At 36.8% G+C, this 26005-nt stretch overlaps 1 protein-coding gene across 1 annotated transcript; it reads right to left on the minus strand.

Annotated features, from left to right (window-relative positions):
* Positions 1-1660: 1660 nt before the first annotated feature.
* On the minus strand, positions 1661-25051 carry LOC113039969 (CD276 antigen homolog). Its single transcript, XM_026198158.1, has 4 exons — positions 24987-25051; positions 2991-3031; positions 2371-2697; positions 1661-2144 (listed from the first exon to the last, which is right to left on the minus strand). The coding sequence occupies exons 1-4, from the start codon at positions 24995-24997 to the stop codon at positions 1924-1926; spliced, it is 600 nt and encodes a 199-aa protein (XP_026053943.1). The 5' UTR covers positions 24998-25051; the 3' UTR covers positions 1661-1923.
* Between the last annotated feature and the right edge of the window lie 954 nt (positions 25052-26005).

Raw genomic sequence — 26005 nt, forward strand, 5'->3', positions numbered from 1 at the left:
TGTTCCTGGATCGACATCCTTGTTGATCCTGGAACAAAATTCCAATCAATAAATCAGAATCGAGGGATAACTTTTCAGAAAATATCTGATTTAGGCTTGCAACCAGAGTTAGGTGTTTCTATAATTTCTTCCTGATTTTAGGAATAAATTATAGGGTTAGGTTTAGGGGTAGGGATCGGGTTTTAGTTCATATTTTTGGACAGTAATGTTGATCCAGGTACATGTCTTACTTGGCAAAATCACGGCGACCTGACTTGTCTGTTATGCAGATCTTGGCCACAACAGGAACATCATTCTTTATAGAGTAAACTGCTTGCAAACTGTAAATGGAACAGAAAAAAAAAAAAAATACTGGTTACTGTTTTGAAATGTACTGATCTTTCACGTAATGACTACTGAACCCATCAGAACCATTTCTGAAATAGATTTACCATTGTGTATGCTACTTAAGGTACAGTGTGCGTGACTAACTAGCTATCCAACCTCTTTTGCAATGAGGAAAGTAAACCTTTGACCTTCACAGCCTCTGGAGGGCAGCAGAGGACAATAGCAATTTAAAGAATAAGGAACATTGGTTTTTGCTGAAGGTGAAATGGTGTTATACTAATAATAGTTGTTAACAACAATAACATAACATAATGCAACATTTTTATATTTTCTGGGTCAAGCATTTAGTGAAATGTGATACTACTGTAGAAAAAAATGTTTACTATTTCTTACTCAGAAGAGTTGGTGATGTTAATAACATTAGAATAGGAAATTGATGGAAAAGGCAGATTGTATTTCCCTGTTATTTTAAATAACTTGTTTCACTCTCTCTCTCTCAGGATGGGAATGGAATCTCAGCCAAACAAGGCACACAAAAGTCAATGGTATCATGGTGTGTGTGTGTGCGTGTGAGGGAGTAAGAGAGAGAGTGAGAGAGAAACAGATCCAGGTTTATGGAAAATAAGAACATCTTCAGAGCAGGAAACAAAATTCTCAAACATTTAACTTAAATAAACCTTGCTTATTTGGTAAACTTGTTTTATGAAACAGGCAGCTCCTGGCAAAAAATCCTAAAACCAATAATTGAACCAATCCATTATAAAATTTGAAAGAGCATCCAAAAAGGAAATATCAAACAACACATGAAAAACTGAAATAAGACATACACTTTATTAATCACATAAAAATGATCCCAGTTCATGCAAAGCTGAAGTCCTACAATGCCAGAAGCAGAACATGAACATTAGTTTTCACTGGAAAGATGCCAAGAAATCACCGTCCAGAAGCAAGTACTGAAATTGTGGACTTATTTGGGAGAAAACTCCAGCATGGAGCAAAATAAATATCAGGCTAAAGCATAGTCAGGCAGTGGAAACTACAATCAGAAATAAACATCTTAACATGTCTGCATGTATGATTTTTTAAAACATTATCTTAATTTACATAAAATTACATAGTTTTGTTCATAGTACGTTCCAGTAATAGCTGATGCCATGGCAATACTATGCTACAAAGCTTTATTTGTAATGACTTGAATGGACAGAGAGAGTCGAAACAACAGGGAAATACAATTTGTATAATACAATAAGCACGTAGAACTATAAAGTAGAATGCTTGAGAATCACACTTATCTTCAGCAAACAGTATGGATCAGGAATTAATGAATCAGATTATCCATTAAATAAAAATAAATAAACGATACAAAATAGACGTAATATTTGCAAACACAACAAAGAAAATAAAACTTGTGGAAAAGAAACATAATTATTAAGCCACTAACACATTATCAGAATCAGTCATCCTTCAATTTTAAACAATTTCCTGTTTCAATATCACATATGCAATGTGACGCAAACAGCAAGAATATAAAAGTACAAAACAGTTCCTGACACCAGAATGAAACACTGAAAGCTGTAACAATTACTTTTGAAACTTTTACACATTTATTTCTGTCTGTTCTTTTTTTTCAGTCATGACAGGAGAAATTAAAACAGCTTTAATTTTTTTTCTATAGAGGAAACCGGCTATGATCAATATTACTATTACTACAGGTGCTGTGATGTAAACCCAGAGTAAAGACGATGATTTCACCACATCTGTTCCTGGTTTTTGGGTTTCTTGACCAGCTGATATAGTTACACTTTCTGTTGTTGGCACTGCAAAGAAAGAAAGAAAGAAAGAAAGAAAGAAAGAAAGAAAGAAAGAAAGAAAGAAAGAAAGAAAGAAAGAAAGAAAGAAAGAAAGAAAGAAAGAAAAAGATAACTGCAATGTGACAAATGCAACAGATCTGTCTGTAATGTTTATACAGCAACACTCAGACTGAAAAGAACATTACTAGTGAACTTTTTTAAAAATGAATATCAATCAACCATTACTACACACCGTTGATGATCAGCACCACAGTCTTATATTCAGATGAGCGTGTGATGAGACAGATGTATCTTCCTGCATCCGCTTGATTGAGATCAGTGAGTCTGATGCTGAAGTTTCCTCTCACATACTCTTCAGAAAAAGGTTTAACTCTGTTCTTGTATCGTGGATCCTGTTGCTCTACTGAATCTAAACCATTGATTATATCAAACACATTCTTGGTGTCATTCTGTCTCCAAAACACATTCATGTCTTGAAGTTTATGATCAAGTTTAGATGAAGAACACGGCAGGAGAACAGAACCACCAAAGAAACCATCTACTGTGACCTGCAGAGAGACTGAAATCACACAAACTGTAACTGTTAATACACAATATAACATTCATACACTTTTTTGCATGTTTGTTTTAATGCCATGTCAGATTATTTGGCAATTCATGGCAAGAAAACATACTTAAGTTAAATTTTAGATACAAAATATATGACACATTTTGCTAAAAATTCTAAAACAGGTATTAACTTGTTTAAAACCTTTTCACAAGGTATAAACAAAATAAAACTAGAAGACATCTAGAAATATTTTAAACCAGTAACTGTTTTATATGAATATTAAACGTCATTCGGATGTTCACCTTTGTGTATCATCAGTGCAGACACACAGATGAAGTAGAATCTGTAGAAACAGAAATAATTTCCATTAATTTCTTGTTGCTAAACCAGTAGATCACCACATTAGCAATAAGATCATCTGAGATAATCACATAATCACCATGACCTCCACCCCAGTTAGTCTAAATCGCACAAAACATGTGTCATTCGTTTGTGCTTGATTTGTGCCGGTTTGTGCTGTTGAAATGAACGTCATATATTTCATCTTCTTGGAAATAACAAAAACAATTCTGGGCAGTGATGTCACTCTCCACCCCATGGCGTCCAGATCTCTCCAAAACGGTGTCATTCGTTTGTGCTCGATTTGTGCTGTTAAAAGAAACCCTGTAACTATGACCGCTTTTTTAATATAACAAAAATAAACTTTTTACGAACAGTGACGTCACTCTCCACCCCACGGCATCCAAATCTCGCCGTTCATTTGTGCTGGTTTGTGCCCATTTGTGCTGTTAAAATTAACATTCTGTCTATATCCCCTCCTTTAGAAATAACAAATATAATTCAGGGCAGTGACGTCACTCTCCACCCCACCTCATCTAAATCGCACCAAACCGGTGTCTTTCATTTGTGCTCGATTTGTGCCGTTGAAAGAAACACTGCAACTACGATCCCCTCTTAAACATAAGAAACTTTTTAAGTTCACTTACATAACTGTCCTCCCCATATGGTCCAAATCTTTGCAAAACTGTGCTGCTTGTTTTAGCTTGATGTGTGCAGGTTTGTGCTGTTACTAGGGATGCACGATCATGATTTTTCATGGCCAATTCAGATACCGATTTTTTTGTTATTTCTAAGAAGATGAAATATATTTGACGTTCATTTCAACAGCACAAATCGAGCACAAACGAATGACACACGTTTTGTGCGATTTAGACGAACTGGGGTGGAGAGTGATAGATAGATACATTGTTTGTTTTAACGGCACAAACGGGCACAAATATCTCAAACACCAAACCAGCACAAACATTTGTTTCTGCGGCACAAATCAGCACAAACGCAGCACAAACGAATGGCATAGTTTTGGTGATTATTTCTTTTTATGGGGTGCCAACTTCACGGAGGAAATCTACTCAAAAATATGTTGGTTAAAAATACTCAATATTGCGATCAAATACTCTTGTGAGAGCCAGATGGTGTAGTTTGTAGAAGAAGCTTCAGTTTACTAGCTGCACAAACTAAAAGCATGATGGGAAATTCTGACGATACACCTTAACCCATATCTCTTAGAGTAAAAATTTGGTTTGGTTTCATAAAACATGTTAGTCTTTTCCTACTTGAAATAAATTTTTATAAAATGTTCTCCTGTCATGTACATTCAAGACGAAGTGTTTGGCTCCTAATGCCAAGTAGGCCTGTCGAGATTGTGGATGTTTACATCGCAATTGATATTGCATTGTACTTGCACTACTGCTTTATTTTAATACAGCGCAGCATATTTTGCAAGTAACTTTGTTGCCCTTTCTGGCGAAATGGTCCCACATAGTAGCCTACTTTTCCATCTATTCATTTGGCTTGCTCAGCTAAATATGTCTGCAGTCATGTGGTTGCACGTGTCAACGTGCCCAGTGAGTTAACACACACACACACACACACATATATATATATACACAGTGGGGCTCGAAAGTTTGGGCACCCCTTGTAGAATCTGTGAAAATATGAGTAATTTTCAAAAAATAAGAGAGATCATACTAAATGCATGTTATATTTTATTTAGTACTGTCCTGAGTAAGATATTGTGCATAAAAGATATTAATATTTAGTCCACAAGACAAAAAAAATGCTGAAATTATTAAAATAACCCCACTCAAAAGTTTGGGAACCCTTGGTTCTTAATACTGTGTGTGGTCACCTGATGATCCTCGACTGTCTTTCTGTTTTGTGATGGTTGTGCATGAGTCCCTTGTTTGTTCTGAACAGTTAAACTGAGCAGCGTTCTTCAGAAAAATCTTTAAGGTCCTGCAGATTCTTCAGTTTTCCAGCATCTTTGCATATTTGAACCCTTTCCAGCAGTGACTTTATGATTTTGAGATACACCTTATCACACTGAGGACATTTGAGGGACTCAAACACAACTATTTAAAAAGATTCAAACATTCACTGATGCTCCAGAAGGAAACAAGATGCATTAAGAGCTGGGGGGTGAAAACTTTTGAACACGATGAAGATGGCCAAATTTGTCTTATTTTGTTGAAATATAATTTTTTTCCATTTAGTTCTGCCCTTCGCAAGCAACAGAAGATACTTGTATGTTTCCCGGTACACAAATTAGGTACAATTTACCTTGATCTTCAAATTCTGAAAGTTTTCACCCCCAGCTCTTAATGCATCTTGTTTCCTTCTGGAGCATCAGTGAATGTTTGAATCTTTTTAAATAGCTGTGTTTGAGTCCCTCAAATGTCCTCAGTCTGAAAAGATACATCTCAAAATCATAAAGTCACTGCTGGAAAGGGTTCAAATATGCAAAGATGCTGGAAAACTGAAGAATCTGCAGGACCTTAAAGATTTTTCTGAAGAACGCTGCTCAGTTTAACTGTTCAGAACAAACAAGGGACTCATGCACAACCATCACAAAACAGAAAGACAGTCGAGGATCATCAGGTGACCACACACAGTACTAAGAACCAAGGGTTCCCAAACTTTTGAGTGGGGTTATTTTAATAATTTCAGCATTTTTTTTGTCTTGTGGAATAAATGTTAAAATATTTTATGTACATATCTTACTCAGGACAGTACTAAATAAAATATAACATGCATTTAGTATGATCTCTCTTATTTTTTGAAAATTACTCATCTTTTCACAGATTCTGCAAGGGGTGCCCAAACTTTCGATCCCCACTGTATATATATATATATATATATATATATATATATATATATATATATATATATATATATATATATATATATAATTAACATGCAGCAAAAAAAAAATCACTTTTGCTTTATTTGAACAAAGCTTTATGCTGGAGAAATATATTTTTTTGCATATGGCCTGTTGAGGCTTTGTTTGTTTGTTTGTTTGTTTACAAATGTCCTAACTGGCATGTCTGAGCCTAACGTTTAATATTTTAGTAGTTTAATTGAAGTGCAATTTACATCCATTCTATTTATTGTTTTTGGTATTCACTCATGTGCATTCTTTTTAACAGAGACTGAGAGTCCATTGGTTTTGGTTGTTTTGTTCATTGTGGACATTTAAAATGTTTTTCATTTTCAGTGTTTAATATTATTCAGAAATAAACTTTTATTGATCTTTGGAAAGAAGTACCTGCATTATTATGCCATTATCATTATATTATTTGAAAATGGTCTTAGAACGACAATATTATCGTTTATCGCAATAATTTCTTGGACAATTTATTGTCTAGCAAAATGTGTTATCGTGACAGGCCTAATCTCAAGTTCTTTAATTGTCATATAACACTCATTAGGACATTTTTATTCACTGATACTGATTATTTATAATGACATCTGTGATACCAATAGTTTGTGGTTCTGCTTTTTAACATGGTCTCAAATTAATGATATTTACACAATTATTAAATATAGTGTTTATTCTCCCTATATCAGCAGTTTCACTTCTAAACAAAAAACACATTATTCACATTATCATTCTTAACTTAATGTTATTTCTCAAATTTCAAATATTTCTTGTAGTTTTTTCCATGGTTTAACCATAGTATTATAGTATAGTATTTCGTATATATATATATATATATATATATATATATATATATATATATATATATATATATATATATATATATATATATATATATATATATATATATATATATTGTGACGAGTCAGCTGCCTCCTCCCTGATTATCACCGGCACCCCGTCCTAAATCGCCGCCCTTCACCAGGCTCCCGACTGGAGTGGGTGTGTGAGAGGAGGGGCGCTGGACGAGTCAGGGCTGGCGGCGTGTGATGGGGCACACCTGAAGGAAGTGGAGCCTCATCACCGCCGCTGTTTAAAAGCCCAACGCGCCTCTCCTCAGGAGACCGGTCTCTTCCCCGTGCATGCACGCTGGTGTCCTTGTGGGTCCAGGAAGGGTGCGTTGAGGGACTCCCGCGCCACAAGAGACGTGAGCAGCCGGACCCGCGATCCGGAGGAGAACCGCACCCGTTTACACGGCCGACGGGCCAGGATGCCGGGCCGTCCATCCCCTGCCAGCGCCGCGGCCGACGAGTGAGATGCGGCCGCTAGAGGAAGCCGCCGCCCCTCGCGCCCCGGACCGAGGAGGGGAGCGCGTGCGGCCGCCGGACTCCGCCCCTTACCTGGACCCTTCCTCCATGAACACTGCCCGACCTACACAAACCCCGCAGCACGACGAGGACAACAGATTCCCTGTTATTTTGTACACTTTTCCCCTTTGGCCACTTTTATTCCCTGTCATTTTATGATTTCTGTTAATAAAAGCCTCTCCGAGGCCTGACGCCACGCCCACTGTGTCTGTCTTGTGCTCCTCCCGTGACTATATATATATATATATATATATATATATATATATATATATATTAGAGCTGCAACTAACGATTATTTTTTCTGTCGACTAATCTAATGATTATTTTTTCGATTAGTCGACTACTCTAACAATTTCTATTACAATAAATAATTACTCTAATGTTGTTTTTTTATTAGCTAATGAATCCTTTGGATAACTTTACAAAAAAATATAAGTACAACTTCTAATATAATATTTCAATCTTTATTCGTTTAACCAATGTGGTTTAAGTTTTTACAGTATACAAAAATAAAGAGACAAAGAAAATTATTTTACTATGGTAAATATGAGTTTACGATAGTGTTTATAATTAAACCACAGTAGCCACAAATTTACAGTTGTCTGAGACGTCATGAAATCTTTAGCATCACAAACCATAAAATGTGGTCAGGGTTCTGCTATGGTTTAGCATGGTTTCCAGAAATCAGGAGCTGATTCTGGGTCGCTAGGTGGTTTGTGACTGTTGTCTCGCGGCACGCTGTCTTTTAAGGAGCCGTTCACACATCGCTTCTTTTGCGTACTCAAGTTCGTTATTTCCAATGTAGGCGTGTGGTATGCGCGCTCATAATGGAAGCGACACGGTCATGTCGCGCACGCAAAAACAGGCACGTCCGCACCGCATCGAGTTAAAAACATCTCAACTTTTCAGAATGCCACAAGCGCACCGTGGGTCATGTGACAAGAACTAACCAATCAGTTTCATTCTTTCCCGTAACAACGTTGAAAGCTCAGCTAAGATGATGGAACAGCTGATCATAGCTGTATATGTATATATATATATATATATATATATATATGTGCGCAAGCGATTTTTAGTGCTGCAAATCCATTTATCCTTTGCTGAAATTTCCGCGTCTTCATGGAGAGAGCATGTCATGTCAACAACAGACATCCCAGGGGCGCAACTGCCCGAGTGCTTTGGAAAGAAGGCAAAAGCGGCGTGACTAGCGTTTTCCACGCGTTTTTAGGCGCGATATGTGAACGGTCCCTAACGCCACCTTCACACTGGCAGTTGAAATCAGCTCCGATACGGCTACAAAACGACCAGAAGTCATTCATTTCCTATGGAGATTCGCAGACCGCATGCGAATGGCTACAAACCGGGTCCGAACGTGTGCGGTGCGAAAAAAAAAAGTGTCCGTTGGTCATCCGGATGTGTTAAAATATTTTAACTCTTGCGAAAGGCTACGAACGGTTCCTATCCGACAATTCCAGCGGAAGTTGGCGTTGCTATGGTACTGATAAAACAAACCTGAATTCATAACTTTTAATAAAATAAATGATGATTTTATAACGATAAGTTGTCATGTCATTTTTTATTTTCATGATTTTCTAACATTATAAAGGGCAGTTAATACAATTAAAAGGAATAATTAAATATCGTGCCCCCCGCTCTCGAACACACTCGGTCTCTCTCGCTCGAGTGCAGGGTTGTTGCAGCCCTATATACCACTATATCACATTTAGCTGACCTGACATGCACATTCAGATACAGACAATATCAATCGTTCTAATCTCTCTGCCATTTTTGTTCTACTTGCTTCCGAAGCTTTTCAGCGGTGTAGTGCGATGTCCACTGGGGGAGTATTGCGTATTACAGAGCGGATTTCATCTGCCAGTGTGAAGGCGGAGTAATGCGTGTTCGAAACCCGCGCCAACACACTTTTTTTTATTTTATCCTTACTTCAGCCGCTACGGGTGATCATACCAATAACTTGTAATCTTTACAAGAATATCAGAATCATGCAATGAGCAAGTCTGCGTTTATTAGACACTAAATAATATCACATAAATTTGTGCTTTTAGAATCGCTGAATCTGCTGCAGTCGTTCCATCATCGACCTGAACCAGGAAGTAGGTCACCAGATCACACGGTAACCAGTTAAACCTTAATTCCGGAGAGCGCCAGGATGTTTTTCTCTGAGGTGCTTGTTGCATCACAGTTGTGCTGCCGTGATACACCATATTGGTTTTGCAAAGGGAACAAATGGCCATTTTATTTGGCCTCTGTTTAAAGTATTCCCATACTTTTGATAACCGTGGTCTCTGTTTTTGTGATAGAATGCAACTTTCTCCATTCCCAATATGCCATTACGCGAGATATAAACAGTATGCATCAACGCATTTCACGCACTTTAACGTATTTTTGTAGTCGACACATATATATATATATATATTAGAGGTGGCATGGTTCAACTTTTTCACGGTTCGGTTTATTGCACGGTTTTAATGTCATGGTCTTCTGTACAGTTCGGTATGTGCTATGTTTATGGAAAAACAATACTTTCTAATAAAAAAAAATTATAATATTCTATCCGAACTAAAAACAACAGCACAAATAAATACAATAATGTAAAGATACAAACAAAGTGATTTTCAGGGTTTTTTTTTAAGGCAGGTCTAGCATTAGGTACAGAAATTGAATAAAGTAATCAAATGTAACCCAGCATTGCATATTGGACTGTATAAATTAAAGATTGTTCTTTATTAAAGTTACAAAAGCTTTTTAATCAAGAGCAGTGAGTGATTTCTTTGTTGTTGCTGTTCGATTAATATAAAGACTGTCACTTTAAGAGAATGGACTGATAAAGTGGCCTGCGTTCAGCCGGCTATGTCTGCTGTAGGATACTTACCAAGATGGGCATTTGGACATATTTTTTGTCTGAATATGTCCATTTAAACACAATACTTCTGCTGATAGTGAGCTACGATCGTTCTTTCAATAGAAAAAAATATCCCACCTTTAATAGTCGTTCTCAGCCGTCTGGCTGAGGCCAGTTTAAAAAGACGTTCAGGACAGTTGACATAATGCTGCTGCGTGTCGACATGAAAGCGTATCATTTTCATGTGTTATTAAGCCTTACCACTTGCAAATTTAACCATTCAAAAGAGTTTAAAGCATTCAAACACAAGATGCGGAAAAGCTGAACTGAGTAGCTGGTTACTCGCGCGCTGTGCTCGGTGCGCATGCAGAGAGAGAGCCGCATCTTACAGACAGCAACGCTAAACCAACCTCTCGTTTGCACAGTTCTCCTTTAAGTTCCTCCTGCACCTCAACGAACAAAAAAAAAACTAAATCGCAGTTTAAACAAACAGAAAAGGATGTGTAAAAGCCCACTTCAGCATCGTGGTGTTCTGGTGTTCAGGGCTCACGCAGAGAGAGGCGTCTCAAAACACTTGAACACCGAATTTGTCTATTTTTGCTCTTGTACCGACAAATACATAAAAGAATATATGTGAAAATACCCGTCTTGGATAGTATTTTTGAAAAAACTCTCAGTTGTCTTAAGTTAAAGTAAACAGTTGAGAAAAAAATCGTATGTGTATTATATTGGACTCATTCATTGTCTCTTAAAGTGACCGCGACTAATAGGGCTTGGGTGCCGCGTTGCATTCTGGGACGTGGCGGGCATGTTGATGAACAAATAAACAGAACGAACATACAAATTAAACACATTCAAACAGGGCCCACTGGTACAACCTGAACCGTGGCCCAGCAAACCCCAACTATGTCCCTGTTGACAGTACAAACCTTGTAAGTGAACTATGGGGGCAAAAAAAAAAAAAAAACTGAAACAAAATAATCGTTCATTAATCGTAATAGAGGGAAAATGTTCAATCTACTTGAGGTTTAGACTTTAGGCCATATTCATCCAGCCCTAAGTGAATGGTTTTTCCAGGGTTTTTTTTTTTTTAATCTCTAATCTCTATCGTTGTAATGTCTGGGAATCCAGAATGCGCATCCATCAACAGAAACATATATTAGTTGAACCCAGTTTGTTTTAAGTGTTATTTATAGCAAACCATATTACAGATGCTTTGTCAAATTTAAGTAGAACAGCGGTCCCAGCCTGGACACACCTCTTTTGCAGTCCAGCACGTCCATGGGCGCACAAATGAGCGCAAATGCATTTGCTAATTAAACGACGTGGTGCTGTGCCTTGTGTCGCATTGCGCCGGGTGTATGATAGGGCCCTAAGTAGTGTTGTTACGGTACCAAAATTTCAGTATTCGTTACCGATACCAGTGAAAATCAGAGAATCCCAAAGCAAAACACAAAAATATGCTTATTAAAAAAAAAAAAAAAAACTTTTTAGCACTTAAAATAAAACCAATGCCATTCTTTATACTTATTTACAATTGTGTTTAAAGTTTTTCTACAAGTTATATAATTATGAAAAACAGTAAACAAGTTTCACCCAAATTTAATTGGTCTTTTAATTTATTAAATTTAAACATTTTATTTTTGGGGAAATAAAGGGGATTTGCTATTCAAATTAAAACATGGAATAAATATTGTGATTTATTTCTTTAAAAAAATAAAGTTTTATAATTTTTTTCAACAGTAGTAGCAATATCACATACATTTTACTAAATAATAGTAATATTTCTAGCACAACGCCTTTTTCTAGCAAAATTAACTTTTAGGCCTAATGAATGCATATTTGTCATTTTAACTGAACTTAAGACTGGTGGTGATGCTAGATATTTTTGGTCATTGAGGGTTTCTGTTAACAAAATAGTAATAGATCATATTAATTATTATTAAAAGATAATACTACTACTAATTCTACTATCATACTAATGTATATACAATGCACTATGAATTGATGAGCTGCTGGGTTCATGAATATTAATCACGTTGTCTGCGTTCGGTCGAACTGATTTGCTGAAATCAAAACAGGGACGGTACAATATCAGCATCAAATACAGGTGCGCTGTGCGTCCATTGAGATGAATTGAAAAGTTCAGATCGCTTGATAGAGAGAGAACTCTGCGTCATGTGCTTCAGTCTATGTAGTAAACAAACCCGCACGTCTCTGCCATTCATTAATTCACACAGAGACACACAGAACACGGATTTATATTTCAAACTTCAAACTTTTGCGGCTTAACATTTACAGATACTGGTCCATATGGAGATTTGATTTGATTAATTTATGCCAACTTTGACAAATTCCATGACTGTCCATATTAAAATGTGAGTTTCATTTTCATGACTGGATTTTGAGATTCCGTCCTCATTTTCTGCTTCGCGGAAATCAAAGCGCTGAACCGGGTTTGAACGGGACCTCGGTACTACCAGTACTTAAAGAAAACAGGTACCGTCACATTTAAATTTTTTAGTACCGACTTGGTACCGAAGTACCGGGTCTTTTGACAACACTAGCCCTAAGTGTTTGTTTAACACTGTTAGAGTGTTAATAATGTTAACACTTTCAAAAGTGTTAATTTAACACTTTACCAGTGATTACCATATTTTCTCTGGGTAAGTGATAATTTTAACTCTGAGGGAGTTAAATTCACTCCTAAATTTGCTGTGTACTCTCTATTGCTCTCCCAAATCCCGCCCTGCCGCTGATTCTAAGGCCAGTGACACACTGGTTGCGTGGTGTGAGTGTGGCGTTTCTGCTGCGTGTCAGCTGCGTGACAGCTGCTTCACGTTTCTGTGTCTTTAGACACCAGAACCGTGCCTGATGCGGCGCTGGAGCGCAGCTGCTACTGTAGGTGACATAGAGGGAGACCGCCGATAGACCAGGCTCTTGTCTTCATGACAACAATATCTATACTTCATGTTAAGCATAAATACAAAGCCTACTGATAAAGGACACCGTCAATAAAATAGACTATGTTGGACAGGTGCAAACGAAATCTGAGCAGGTCTAAAAACTGAAACTGTTGATGCTGCACTTTACACTTTGGAAAAGTTATATTTTGTAAATATGAGCAGGCCTACAAGCTGGGATTGGTAATGCTGCAGTGTAATCATAATTATCTATTTATATTTTTCATAATATTTTATTATATGAAATTGGTTTGAGTCTTTTATTTAGTGGAGAACTTTGCAGCAGTATTTTATTTCTTATTCTGTTTTATTTTATATATATTTTATTAGAAAGTAAAAAAAAAAAAAAAAGTGTAAACAAATTGTAAAAAAAAATGTTTATAGTAATCCACAACCTGCAGTTTAATGTTTGCATTTCTTTCCCTTACTGTACCGAAAATGAACCGAACCGTGACTTTATAACCGAGGTACATACCGAACCGTAATTTTTGTGTACTGTTACAGCCCTAACATCCAGGGCTCCAAACTGTGACTAAAACTGTCGCATTTGCAACCAAATTTGCGAGTGAAGTTTTTACTGAGGTCACCACTGGCGCTTACCCACCAAAAGCTCCAACTCAAAAACAAACAAAAAAAAAATTCCGGTGGCTGATTTGCTTTATTCTGGCAGTGGCCCGTCTGTAATAAAATTAACACAGGCCGAAGGTTAATACACACAACTAAACCGAGTGTGGACCTGGCACACGTACAACAGATTTCAACCAAGATCAGCTCAGAAAAAAAGCCGTCTGTCAGCCAGATGTGTTTTGTAGAGTCGGCGCGGCTCTGGACCATTTTCTTCTGTGCTGCATTTCAGCTGTAATCAGCATGAATGTACTTTAATCTGGGTATATATTTACATGTTATAACTAAAAAAAAAATGCATGTAATGCATTTTTTCATAATTGCTGTGTAATCACATCTTTTCCTATGTTCATGTAATAAACTGTGACTATGCGCCTCAAAGTTACAGTGGAAATAAATTGTTTCAAACAATCCTCATCTCACACACCTGCTCGAGAGAGAGAGAGAGAGAGAGAGAAATGACGGAGACTTGCCGAAGTAAAAGTGCAGAAAAGCAGCATCTATTTCGTGCTCAACTTGAACAAACTACAACAGGAAAAGCTAGATATTGGCAATGTCGTCAACAATTCACTTTTATAATCATTAATAATATGGCTTCTTAAGCTCAGTTCAAGGACAAGTAGCCCGTTTAATCCTTCTCTTTACTACTATTGTACATAATGAACATGAATTAACATCAAAAGATAGGCTATTTTATAAGAGAGCCTACAGTACAGCTTACTGAAATGTTTCATGTAAAAGCTCATTCAGTGTTTCAAATGGCAGAAAACGTCTAAAGCTTGTAAATACTGCAACGTAATATACATTTACCTCAGAATAACCATTCGATGTCCATAATAAGAAAAAAAAGATAAAAAGGAGCATTTTGGTTTATTTATGCACTATTGAATTTTAACATTTGTATTGAACCTGTTTTCTAGATTATTCAACTCCTATAAAATTGCATTTTGTGGAGAATGGCTCCTTACTCAATATTTTTGTTTGGAGCCCTGACATCCAATTTCTTTCTCTAATATTTACGTTCACTTAAGACATAACCAACAGTTTTTTGAGTATACTCACCAAGATGGGTAGGTATTTGTCCATTCAATCGCATAAAGAAAGCAAACTCTATTCAGTATTCATATGCTGCGAGTAAACATCTGCCAGTATTCAGTAATGCGATATATAACAGTAAAGAAAATGCATGATATTGGCCACTTCTAAATACCGTGAATAATTATGTTACAAATTATTCTGAATTTGGAATGCATTTTAAGAATACTATTCCCATCAACTGGTCAAAATGCACAACATTGCTGTATGTTGCGTGAAATATGCATGTGTAGCACGCATGAGAAGCACATGGGGAATACGTGAGAGACAAGCTGAATGAAAGCACATTCATTCTCTGACAGCAAATGGCGAAAATGCTGCAGAAAATGCTGCCTGGAAATCCCATAAATAAAGCAGCTGCGCTACTTTCTAAAACATATTTAAATAATTTTAAATAGCCATTCAGATCAAATACTTCAATCTTTAGACTTAAAAAAAAAAAATTCCCCATTTCAATCTGGACTACAAAATGCCCTAGATATTTTTGAAAGGGTTTTGATCCTTTATTGTTACTTCACACTGTTAGTTAACATTAGTTAACAAACTGCCAATGAAAAATTATACTAAACATTCATTAAATCTTAGGTATTCCAATATAAAATAACACGTTCAAATCTAAAGTTGCAGCTGTTATTTAATGAGCTAACATAAACTAAGACTTGTATTTAACAAAGATAAATAACTTCTGTAGCAAATGTAGCTATTGTTCATTGTGAATGTTAACACATTAACTAAGGTTAAATAATGAGGTCTTATTGTAAAGTGGATACCAATGGGTCTTTATAGTTCTTTTGCGCTTTAATCTGTGTAAAACTTAACTTTACATATTTTTCTGTATTGCTTTATTGTATTTAGATGTTAAGTTATTTTTGTTATAAGAAAAAAGTAATTTAACCTGTTATACTGTATTATGACCATTTTTTAAACTAAATCTTAATACCATGATAATACCGTATACGATTTGAGACGTTGCAATCTGCTAAATCGCAAAAGCCTGTGATGTGGAAGCGATATTACTCTGTTCCAGAGCATATGCATGACTGTCAGCCATGAGTGACAGTCTTACTAATAGAGTGAGCGCACCTCCGTTCTCCCCAATCAGCTCTGCTCTAGCCAACTGTGTAAACCATAGACATCATACAGGTAGACACCCTATTGGCCGCTGGGCGATGAGATTTGCGGCCGCCATCTTGAACCGGTCGTACTCCTAATTTCGTTGCGTAGCAGCAGTTAAGATGCCAGAGCACTGTGCAGCATTTTCCTGTTCAAATCGGCGGACCATCGCAAGTACGGCTCGGGATTACTTTTCACAAGTAAGATTTAACATTACTATTGTACTATTGGTTGTAGTTTGTCCTTAAATCCAGAGAACTGAGAAGGAGCAAGGATCTTTGATAGTACTGTACTGAAATCGTAGCTAGCTAACATTAGTTAGACTATGTATCTCCCTCCCTCAACTTCAAAAGTTTCCCACATAACTTAATATTCAGATCAGAAAGAAGTTTGAAAAAGCACTTGTTAGATGCACGAAACTTACTTTTAGCGTTAGGTAACGTTAAGTGCCTATTACCAACACAATCCAATCTGAAGTTAATACATACTGTTCGACAGAATATAGTTATTTGTGTTTGCGCACGTGATATCAGGAAGTAATGTATATTAAGGTTGCTTTGTTCATATGTTCTCTGTTCTGTAAAGTGTATTTGGGTACGGTGTAAAGCGCTATATAAATATGTATTATTTGTATTATTATTATAAGGTGCTGAGAGCTGCAGAGAGGGTGATCCGCAAGCTTCAGCAATACAAGCTCCTCAGGTGTCAACAGTCACACACACATTGTGCGGGAGGAGATTGGGATAGAGGATGTTTTCCTTCTTGGGGAGCACATTGAGGAGACCCAGTTTGGCACTGACAACCATCAGTCTGATATGTTGTCATTGATTAGGCTCCACCATGTTGCCAAACTCTCCTCTCTTGAACTACAGAAAGGGAGCACGAGAAAGAAGCTCTGCAAAACAGTTTTAGAGTGTGTGAGAGTGTATGAGAGAGAGAGAGAGAGAGAGAGAGAGAGAGAGAGAGAGAGAGAGAGAAAGAGAGAGAGAGAGAGAAAAGAGTGTGTGTGAGAGAGATGGAGAGAGGGAGAGAGAGAGAGAGAGAAAACCAGAGAGTGTACATGTCACAAATTATAATAAATTGTTTCTTCAACTTATTAAAATATCTTATTTTACTGCAACTATATTCTTGCGCAGCCCTGCACCACAAATCTCTACGAGCGCATCTGGCAGCATGGATGAGGCTTGACGCACGTGCGATTCCATTGGGAAGATTCTTAAAAAAAAAAAAAAAAAAATCCCCTGAAGCAAACTCAGCGGCTTCAGGGCTGCATCCATGTTAGCACGTCACATTTGTGGTAATTTCACAGTAGGAATAAACACAGGTTTAAAGACTCGTTCTCGCCCCCTACAGTGCTAAAATATCAAGGTTAAAGTCATCATAGCTCGCCTAGAATAGAGCATCACAGTCCCGCCCACAGCCCGAGAGAGCTCTGGTGCCGGAAGTAAATTTCCCATTCATTTTAGAAATGATACTTTTTAAAAAAATACGTATCTAAAGAGTTTTAGAGCATGTCTGAGAATAACTAGCTACGGCTGAACTCATAAGCATACATCATATCATTTTGAGTGAAAAAAGTAAGAGAAAATAAAAAAAGTCAAAGGTACAAGACTGTGTACATATTTTAATTTCGAGCGAAGGAACTTCTCATCCCATAAACCACCGCACTTCACTGAATTCGACTGAAGCCACTGCTGCGAACGAGCCTTTTGAGCGACTTCCAAATCTGATGACGGCTGCCCGCGCAAACTTTTTCCTCCAGTGAATTTTATTTTATATAGTGAATGTGCAGTAATAGCAGTTCTTTCAGTATTAATCGTGTAAATAAATAGTGTTTTATATAGGTATTGTGTATTGATTTTTATATTTATCATTAAGTATTTTATATATTGTGTGCGTGTTTGAAAGCGGTTTAACAACAACAACAGCAACATGACTGAAATCACCGCTCAGTCATCAACACATCGTTGGCATTACACAAATGTTCAGTAAATGGACAAAACGGTATGCCTAGGCTAAATATTGTTTTGACAGTGGCAACATAAAATGCTTGATATGACTCCTACCGTATGAAGGCTACAGTAGCCTAGCTAAAGTGGATGATATGATAATGCTAACTAATGTTACCAACCTCCCTGCAAAACTCACCAAAACTTTGTAGGTCTTGTCCCTCATGCTGGCCCTTACAAAACCCACACGCTAACCCTCGGACATGCAAAAAACGCAACACAGGTTTTGTTTTTATTTTTTATTTTTATCTTCAGTCTTCACGGACTTTTGCGGGGTTTAACCAGACAGTTACACGAGTTCCACCAATCAGATGCATCACTGTGGGATTGTGGGATTGTTCAGGATTGTGGGTAATGAAGTACTTATCCAAGACATCGCGAATAAAAGGCATTTATCTCAAAACAAGGTTAGTGCCCCATGAACTTTTGTCTTTTATATAAGCATATACTATCGCTTAGTACAGCCGTAGCTATTTTTATGTCTATCATGCATGGTTACGTTTTTATGGCTTATTTCCCAAATGTCAATGCAGAAATTGCATTGAATTTTTACTTCCGGCACCATCTGTGGGCGGGACTTTGATGCTCTGATGCATAATGTGTGCTCGTGACGGAACGGTAGCGGATGACTGGAATCTAGGACTGGAATCAGGGCCGTAGCTGGGGTTTGCGGGGCCCCGGTGTAGGCTGTACCGGTGGGCCCTGTTTGAAATATTTTTATTTATATGTTCATTCTATTTATTTATTTGTGCTGATTGCACAATGTTTAAGTTGTTTCATGTTTTTAGGTGTACAGGTACAGAAAACAAATAATTAAATATAAAAAATATGATAAGAAATCAGAGTTGAACTGTCAGAACAAATTCATCTTGATAATATCAGGTAACTTTGATAGAAAGATATGTAATGGATAACAATCAAACCAAACTTCAGACAACTGTTAGTATGGCAATATTTACAGAACTATCAATATTTTGTTGAACAATTACCAAGCAAAGCTTAATTTTGTTCAGTCTGTGGTGTGAAAAGGTTGCATTAGCAATTAAAGAAAAAAAAAAAAAAACATAAGCAAAACATGAGGTCAAAGTGTCTGAATAATTTTTGGTCCCATTTTTTTCTATCAATTTCACTAGTTGTCCACTGTATAAAGTTTTTTATGGGTATAATATGTCACAGTTCGCTTTATTTAGCTATACTCACTTACCTAAATTAATTATAGTGTCCTGCACATACTATTAAAACTTAAAAAAATAAAATAAAATTTATAATATATGGTGTCAGAATAATTTTTGGTTTGACTATGCACTCATTCTTGTTAAAACTACAGGGTAATTCAGTCAAGAGCATTGAGTGATTTTCTTAATTTAATTTTCCTGGATTAACATTACAGCAGCTAGTAGCTAAATAAGGTGCGGTCACTTTAAGAGACAATGAATGCATCCAATATAATACACATCCGATTTTTTTCTCAACTGTTTACTGTCACATAACCAACTGTTTTTTCGAACATACTTTCCAAGACGGGTATTTTGACATATTTTGTATGTATTTGTCGGCACAAGAGCAAAAAGAGCCAAATTCTGTGTTCAAGCGTTTTGAGATGCCTTTCTCCGCTTGAGCCCTAAACGCCAGAACACCGCGGTGCTGAATTGGGCTTTTCACATCCTTTTCTGTTTGTTAAAACTGCAATTTGAATTTGTTCGTTCAGGTGCAGGAGGAAGTTTGAAGAGAACTTTGCAAAGGAGCTTGGTTCAGTGTCGTTGTCTGTGAGACATGGCTCTGATCTGAGACTGAGATGCATGCACACCGAACACTGCGCGCGAGTAACCAGTTCAGCTTTTCCGTGTCTTGTGTTTGAATGATTTAAACTCTTTTGAATATTTAAATTGGAAAGTGGCCAGGCTTAAAAACATATGAAAATGCTAAACTTTTGTGACGACACGCAGCAGTGGCCTGTCAACTGTCCTGATCGTCTTTTTAGGCTAGCCTCAGACAGACGGTTGAGATCGCCGGGGGCCCCCACTCATCCATGGGCCCCTATAATTGTCACCACCTTTCACCCCACTTGCGACAGTATGGCGTTATTTCCCTGTCAAATGTCGAGACCGCATAATTGTAGCGCGAAAGTACATTAATATGATGCACGAGCGCGAATCTCTCTGTTCGCATGCTGGAACTTGGCGCACGCTCTCAGATACACGTTGCTCTTGCAAGAATTTTCTCTGGGCTCGCTCCGGTTTCTCGGTACTCTTCTCTTCAATTTCTTTCTCTTTGCTCTTGGCATAAACGCTGTCAAAACGGCAACAACCAATCAGAAAAAGGCTTCAACGACTGACCAATGAAAACGCAACATAGTACAAGGAATCTTATTGGTTGATATTGAACCGCACATGGAACATTACATTTACATTTATTCATTTAGTAGACGCTTTAATCCAAAGCGACTAACAAATGAAGACAGTGGAAGCAATCAAAAACAGCAAAAAGAGCAATGATCTGCTATTACAAGTCTCACTTAGGTTAACACAGTACACGAAGCATGTGCTTTAAATAATATAATAAATAAAAAGAAAACAGATAGAATAATAAAAAAAAGATTTGATCAAGCTGTGTTCGAGATCTTTACACACACACACACACATATATATAAATATATATACACACACACACACACACACACACACACACATACATATATACATACACATACATACACACACAATTGCATAATAAATGAAATTTAGAATCGTGAGTGTGCACTTGAAAAATGTATGCTTCTAGAGGGCACATAAGTCTGAAGTAACAAATTTAGGTAAATGGATGCAGAGTCAGTGGTAGTTTAGTATGCAAACATCAATGCCTTGAATTTTATTTGAGCAGCTACTGGAAGCCAGTGCAAATTGATAAACAGAGGTGTTACGTTTATTATTTTTGGAAAATTAAAAATTAATCTTGCTGCCGCGTTCTGAATTAATTGTAAAGGTTTGATAGAATTGGCTGGAAGACCTGCAGAGAGAGCATTGCAATAGTCCAGCCTGGACAGAACAAGAGCTTGAACAAGGAGTTGTGCGGCAAAGGGTCTGTCTTGAATGTTGAATAAAGCAAATTTGCAGGATCAGACAAGCCAAAACTTTTGGAAGATTTAACAACAGTCCTGGGAGTTAAAGATAGTCAGAGAATTTCACTCTGTAAATGGGGTGGAGAAGTTGGCAGCTCTTACAAACACTGCAGCGTGATTGAGGGCTCCGTTACTCCGCCCCGCTCACAGACAGCATCGTGCTCGGAGAGACAGCTGTACTGGAGCTGCCCAGAACCGTGGATGACATTTGCTTGGAAGCATGGTTTGATGCAGACAATAACCAGGTTTCCATCCAACTCATTTGTATTTAGGGATGTCAATATTCGATAATTTCCATGATCGATCGTCGTTTAAATTAACGATCAATTAATAACCTTAATGCTGCAAAATGCGTCTGCAGCGGTATTATTATGTGCAAAAGCCACTTGGAATAAAAGCTTTCTCACCCGAATTAAAGGGGTTTTAGTATGAATAAAATGCTAGTAACAGGACCGTAAAATGAATAGATGTGATTATGATCATTTGATAAAATGAAGAGAGCGTGCCATACGTTTTACTTTGTTGACTGTTTCCCGTCAAGGAAACCGCTGAATGCGCCTCTTTAAATGGTTTCGTGGTGCTCGTTATTGTATTTTAAAACGCAACTGCACTGTTTTCAAATGACACTATAGTAGTGGTGCAATGGATCATCATTGATCCGTGATCCGTTCAAATCAATATCTTCGGTTCCGCACACACGTGACCCGCGCATTGATTTATGAAAAAAAGAATAATAATAATTGCACATGTTCAGTCCACACTCAGGGGTCGTGGTGAGCGCAGGAACGGAGGAGCTTGAACGCCCTGCTCATTTTGGCTTCACTGTCAGATATAATGATGAAGGTAAGAGGTTAGAGTGTAAAACCGTGACGGTGCTTAGAGCCACGTTACGACATCCCCTCGCGCACCCACTTCAGCGAAAAGATTGTGCCAGAACTTTATGAACAGGATAAGAAAACAGTTGTGGATGAACTATCCCGAGCATCATCTGTTGCGCTCACGACAAAAGGGTGGACGTCCAGGGGGACGGAGAGCTGACGATAACTGCTCACTTCATCACAGCAGACTGGAAGATGAGAAGTCCGGCAATTATGTTAAAAAGAAGATATTATGACGTGCACTTTAAGTTGATTTTGTATATTTTAATTTAATAATTTAATGTTAATAAAAAAAAGACGAAACGTATGTTTTTCTTGGCCTTTTTCTTTTTTTACTGATCCGAAAAATTATCCGATCCGTGACTCTGATCCGAGAAACGATCCGAACCGTGAGATTTTTGATCCGTTTCACCCCTATACGATAGTATTAAAAATAAAATGATCCCAAACATGTGGATTTGCTGCGCAGTCAGTGAACTGATTTTTTCAAGTTAAAAATTTTATGCAAGTATTATGACCAGTACTTTCAAACCTGAAAAATTCTGCTTGATTAATGTGCTAAACTTTTATGTAAATGATTACCTGTTATATTTATTTAGTACTTGGTCAGTTTACAGATTTGCTTGGTTAACTTTGGATGAATTTTTTTATTTTAATACCATGCAGTGCACAAAATTAAGATTCGAGAGATGGTTCAAGTCAGTGCTCAATAAATAATAAGTTTAGAAATGTTGTGCATCCACTTATTATTAATGTGTATCATTTTAGCATGCAAATGAAGGGGAAAACTTCAAGATATCAGCCCTAAAAATCGTCAGCACATATTGGTCATCGGCTGACCCTAACCTCTAAACAGATGATTCTTCTGCACAATCTGACTTTGCTGCAGCCTGGAATTGAACTACTGGTTTCGTCTGATCAGAGGAGAACTGGCCCCCCAACTGAGCCTGGTTTCTCCCAAGGTTTTTTTCTCCATTCGGTCACCGATGGAGTTTCGGTTCCTTGCTGCTGTCGCCTCTGGTTTGCTTAGTTGGGGTCACTTCATCTACAGCGATATCATTGACTTGATTGCAAATAAATGCTCAGACACTATTTAAACTGAACAGAGATGACATCACTGAATTCAATGATGAACTGCCTTTAACTATCATTTTGCCTCATTGAGACACTGTTTTCCAAATGAATGTTGTTCAGTGCTTTGACGCAATGTATTTTGTTTAAAGCGCTATATAAATAAAGGTGATTGATTGATTGATCTAAACATCAGCATAGGCTATAGAAAAACCCATATCGGTCTATCTCTAATCTGAACCCATCTTATCCTACTGGCAAAACCTTGAGAACTTTGAAAGCACTGGAAGATTTAATTACTATCAAACAAACATACACTGGGACATGAAATACAGTAATTAGGTATGTGACAAACTGACCTATACACCCGAGCGCTTTGTTCCCGCGGCAGTGTTCCCAGCAGGTAATCAGCGCCAGATGAATTGGTGTGACTTAGGAAATCTTTCTTATCTTTGCTTTGTGAATACCTCTAAAGCCCATATACTAGTGTGACATAAATTACGTCCTCACGTTGATTTTCATGTTCGAATTTCCTAGTTGTCTGCCGTAAGAAGAAATTTATAAGCGATTTCTCTCGTGTTTGGCATCAAAATCTGCTATGAAGGGGAGTATTTTTTTGTTTCAAACCCAATACTTTTGATAAAATATACATTTATCTTGAATTAGGTTAAGTTTCGGATTGATTGTAACATTTGCATGTGTTTTTTATGATCCACAAGTGACGTTGTCAAAAGCAGAATCAGCCATTCAATCATATTGGCTTACAAAACTTCTCCCAGTTTTCATCAATCCGTGCAGTATTTTCCAAAGTAATCATACAGAACGAAGGTTTAGAATCTCTAGATTACATTATTTGCATGATTTTGTCAAACATATAAATAAATACGATGGATGGTTATGTGTTTGTTTAGGAAAAACTGTGCTTCTGGCTACCTGCTTTGTCATTTCACCCGTTTCTGGAAAGTTGATTGGCTGTATCTTACAAACATTTCAGCCCATGAGTGCTGTATTATTCTGAGTTGGTAAAATTTTATTATTTTCACAATTACTGAAATGTCTTTTTTTCCCCAATAGTAAATGAAAGCAGCAAAACAACAAAATGTCTGTAGTACTTGTCGGCACACAAGTATATATTATGCTACAAGTGTATATTACTTTTTGAAATATAATATAAATATCATATTATACTTAAAAATAAATATAATAATATACTTTTGAAAAAAAAAAATGATATAATATTTTTAAAAGGCTGATTATTTTGATTTCATACGGAAATATATGCGTGGATTGATATGCTCTCGGTTTTATTAATTAGTGGTTGATTAGAAATTATAAATTTTTTGATATATATACCTTTTAAAAAGATGTCATCTTAATCTTGTTGGGCTTTTAATTACCTACACTGTGGCGAATTATGCAAATAGACCAAGAAATGAGGAAGTTATGATATTTTGAAGGGTTTGATCAAGCCGAAGAGGTTTATTGTTATAATTAGGTACAAAAATGACCCCTAATTCCGAATCTAAAAATTCCATAACTCTCTTAATAATTATCCGATTTTAATCATTTAAAAAACAATTTAAATTTATTTTTATTATCTATCATATGGTTATGATTATATATTAATTTTCTAGTTTTTTTTTGTCACAAGTTACCAGTAATACAAAATGAAAATGCTAACTGCTAATAACTACGTTAAATCAAAATTATAATTAGCAATTTTACCACAGATACACATACAAATAGTTAGTTAAATTGTGTGTAATGACGTAAAGGCTTTGTTTGTAAAATTTAGTTTCAATAAACCATTTACAAAACAAAACAAAAACAAAAACAAAAACAAGGCCAGACGCAAATACGAGCACGCAATCTACATTTAAGTTAGTCTTTTTACACGGATCGCGGTAGATTCAAATATGTGCGAGTGTGACGTGTTTGGGGTAACTTACAGAAAGTCGTTAAATATCATAAACATACCTGGTGATCATGATTAATCAATCACATATCTTCATCCGTCGATTTCGCGCAGCCTCCACTAAATCGACAGCGAGGCTCAGGTGGGAAACCAGGAAGTATTGCAGTGAATCACAGGTGTCAAGCCAGCCAATAGCATCCAGCTGCAGCCCCGCAGACTCACCTCCGGTTAGACACCACTGGCTGGACACCAGTGGATAGACAGGCTACGTCATTTCCATTTTCTCCGTCATTTCCGTTTCGCCGCTAATTTCCGTTTTCACCACTGGATGGACAGCAATTTTATTTCCTATTTTCACCTCTGGATTGTGATATATTTATTTTATATTTTCACTTCTGGATAGACAGCATATTTAGTTCTCACCTCTGGATGGACAGAATATTTATTTTATATTTTCACCTCTAGATAGACAGATTATTTATTTTATATTTTCACCTATGGATAGACAGCATATTTAGTTCTCACCTCTGGATAGACAGCATATTTAGTTCTCACCTCTGGATGGACAGAACATTTATATTATATTTTCACCTCTGGATGGACAGCACATTTATTTTATATTTTCACCTATGGATAGACAGCATATTTATTTTATATTTTCACCTATGGATAGACAGCATATTTATTTTATATTTTCACCTATGGATAGACAGCATATTTATTTTATATTTTCACCTATGGATAGACAGCATATTTATTTTATATTTTCACCTATGGATAGACAGCATATTTATTTTATATTTTCACCTATGGATAGACAGCATATTTAGTTCTCACCTCTGGATAGACAGCATATTTAGTTCTCACCTCTGGATGGACAGAACATTTATTTTATATTTTCACCTCTGGATGGACAGCACATTTATTTTATATTTTCACCTATGGATAGACAGCATATTTATTTTATATTTTCACCTATGGATAGACAGCATATTTATTTTATATTTTCACCTCTGGATGGACAGCACATTTATTTTATATTTTCACCTATGGATAGACAGCATATTTATTTTATATTTTC

Source organism: Carassius auratus, chromosome 22, assembly GCF_003368295.1.
Source record: "Carassius auratus strain Wakin chromosome 22, ASM336829v1, whole genome shotgun sequence".
Taxonomy (NCBI): domain Eukaryota; kingdom Metazoa; phylum Chordata; class Actinopteri; order Cypriniformes; family Cyprinidae; genus Carassius; species Carassius auratus.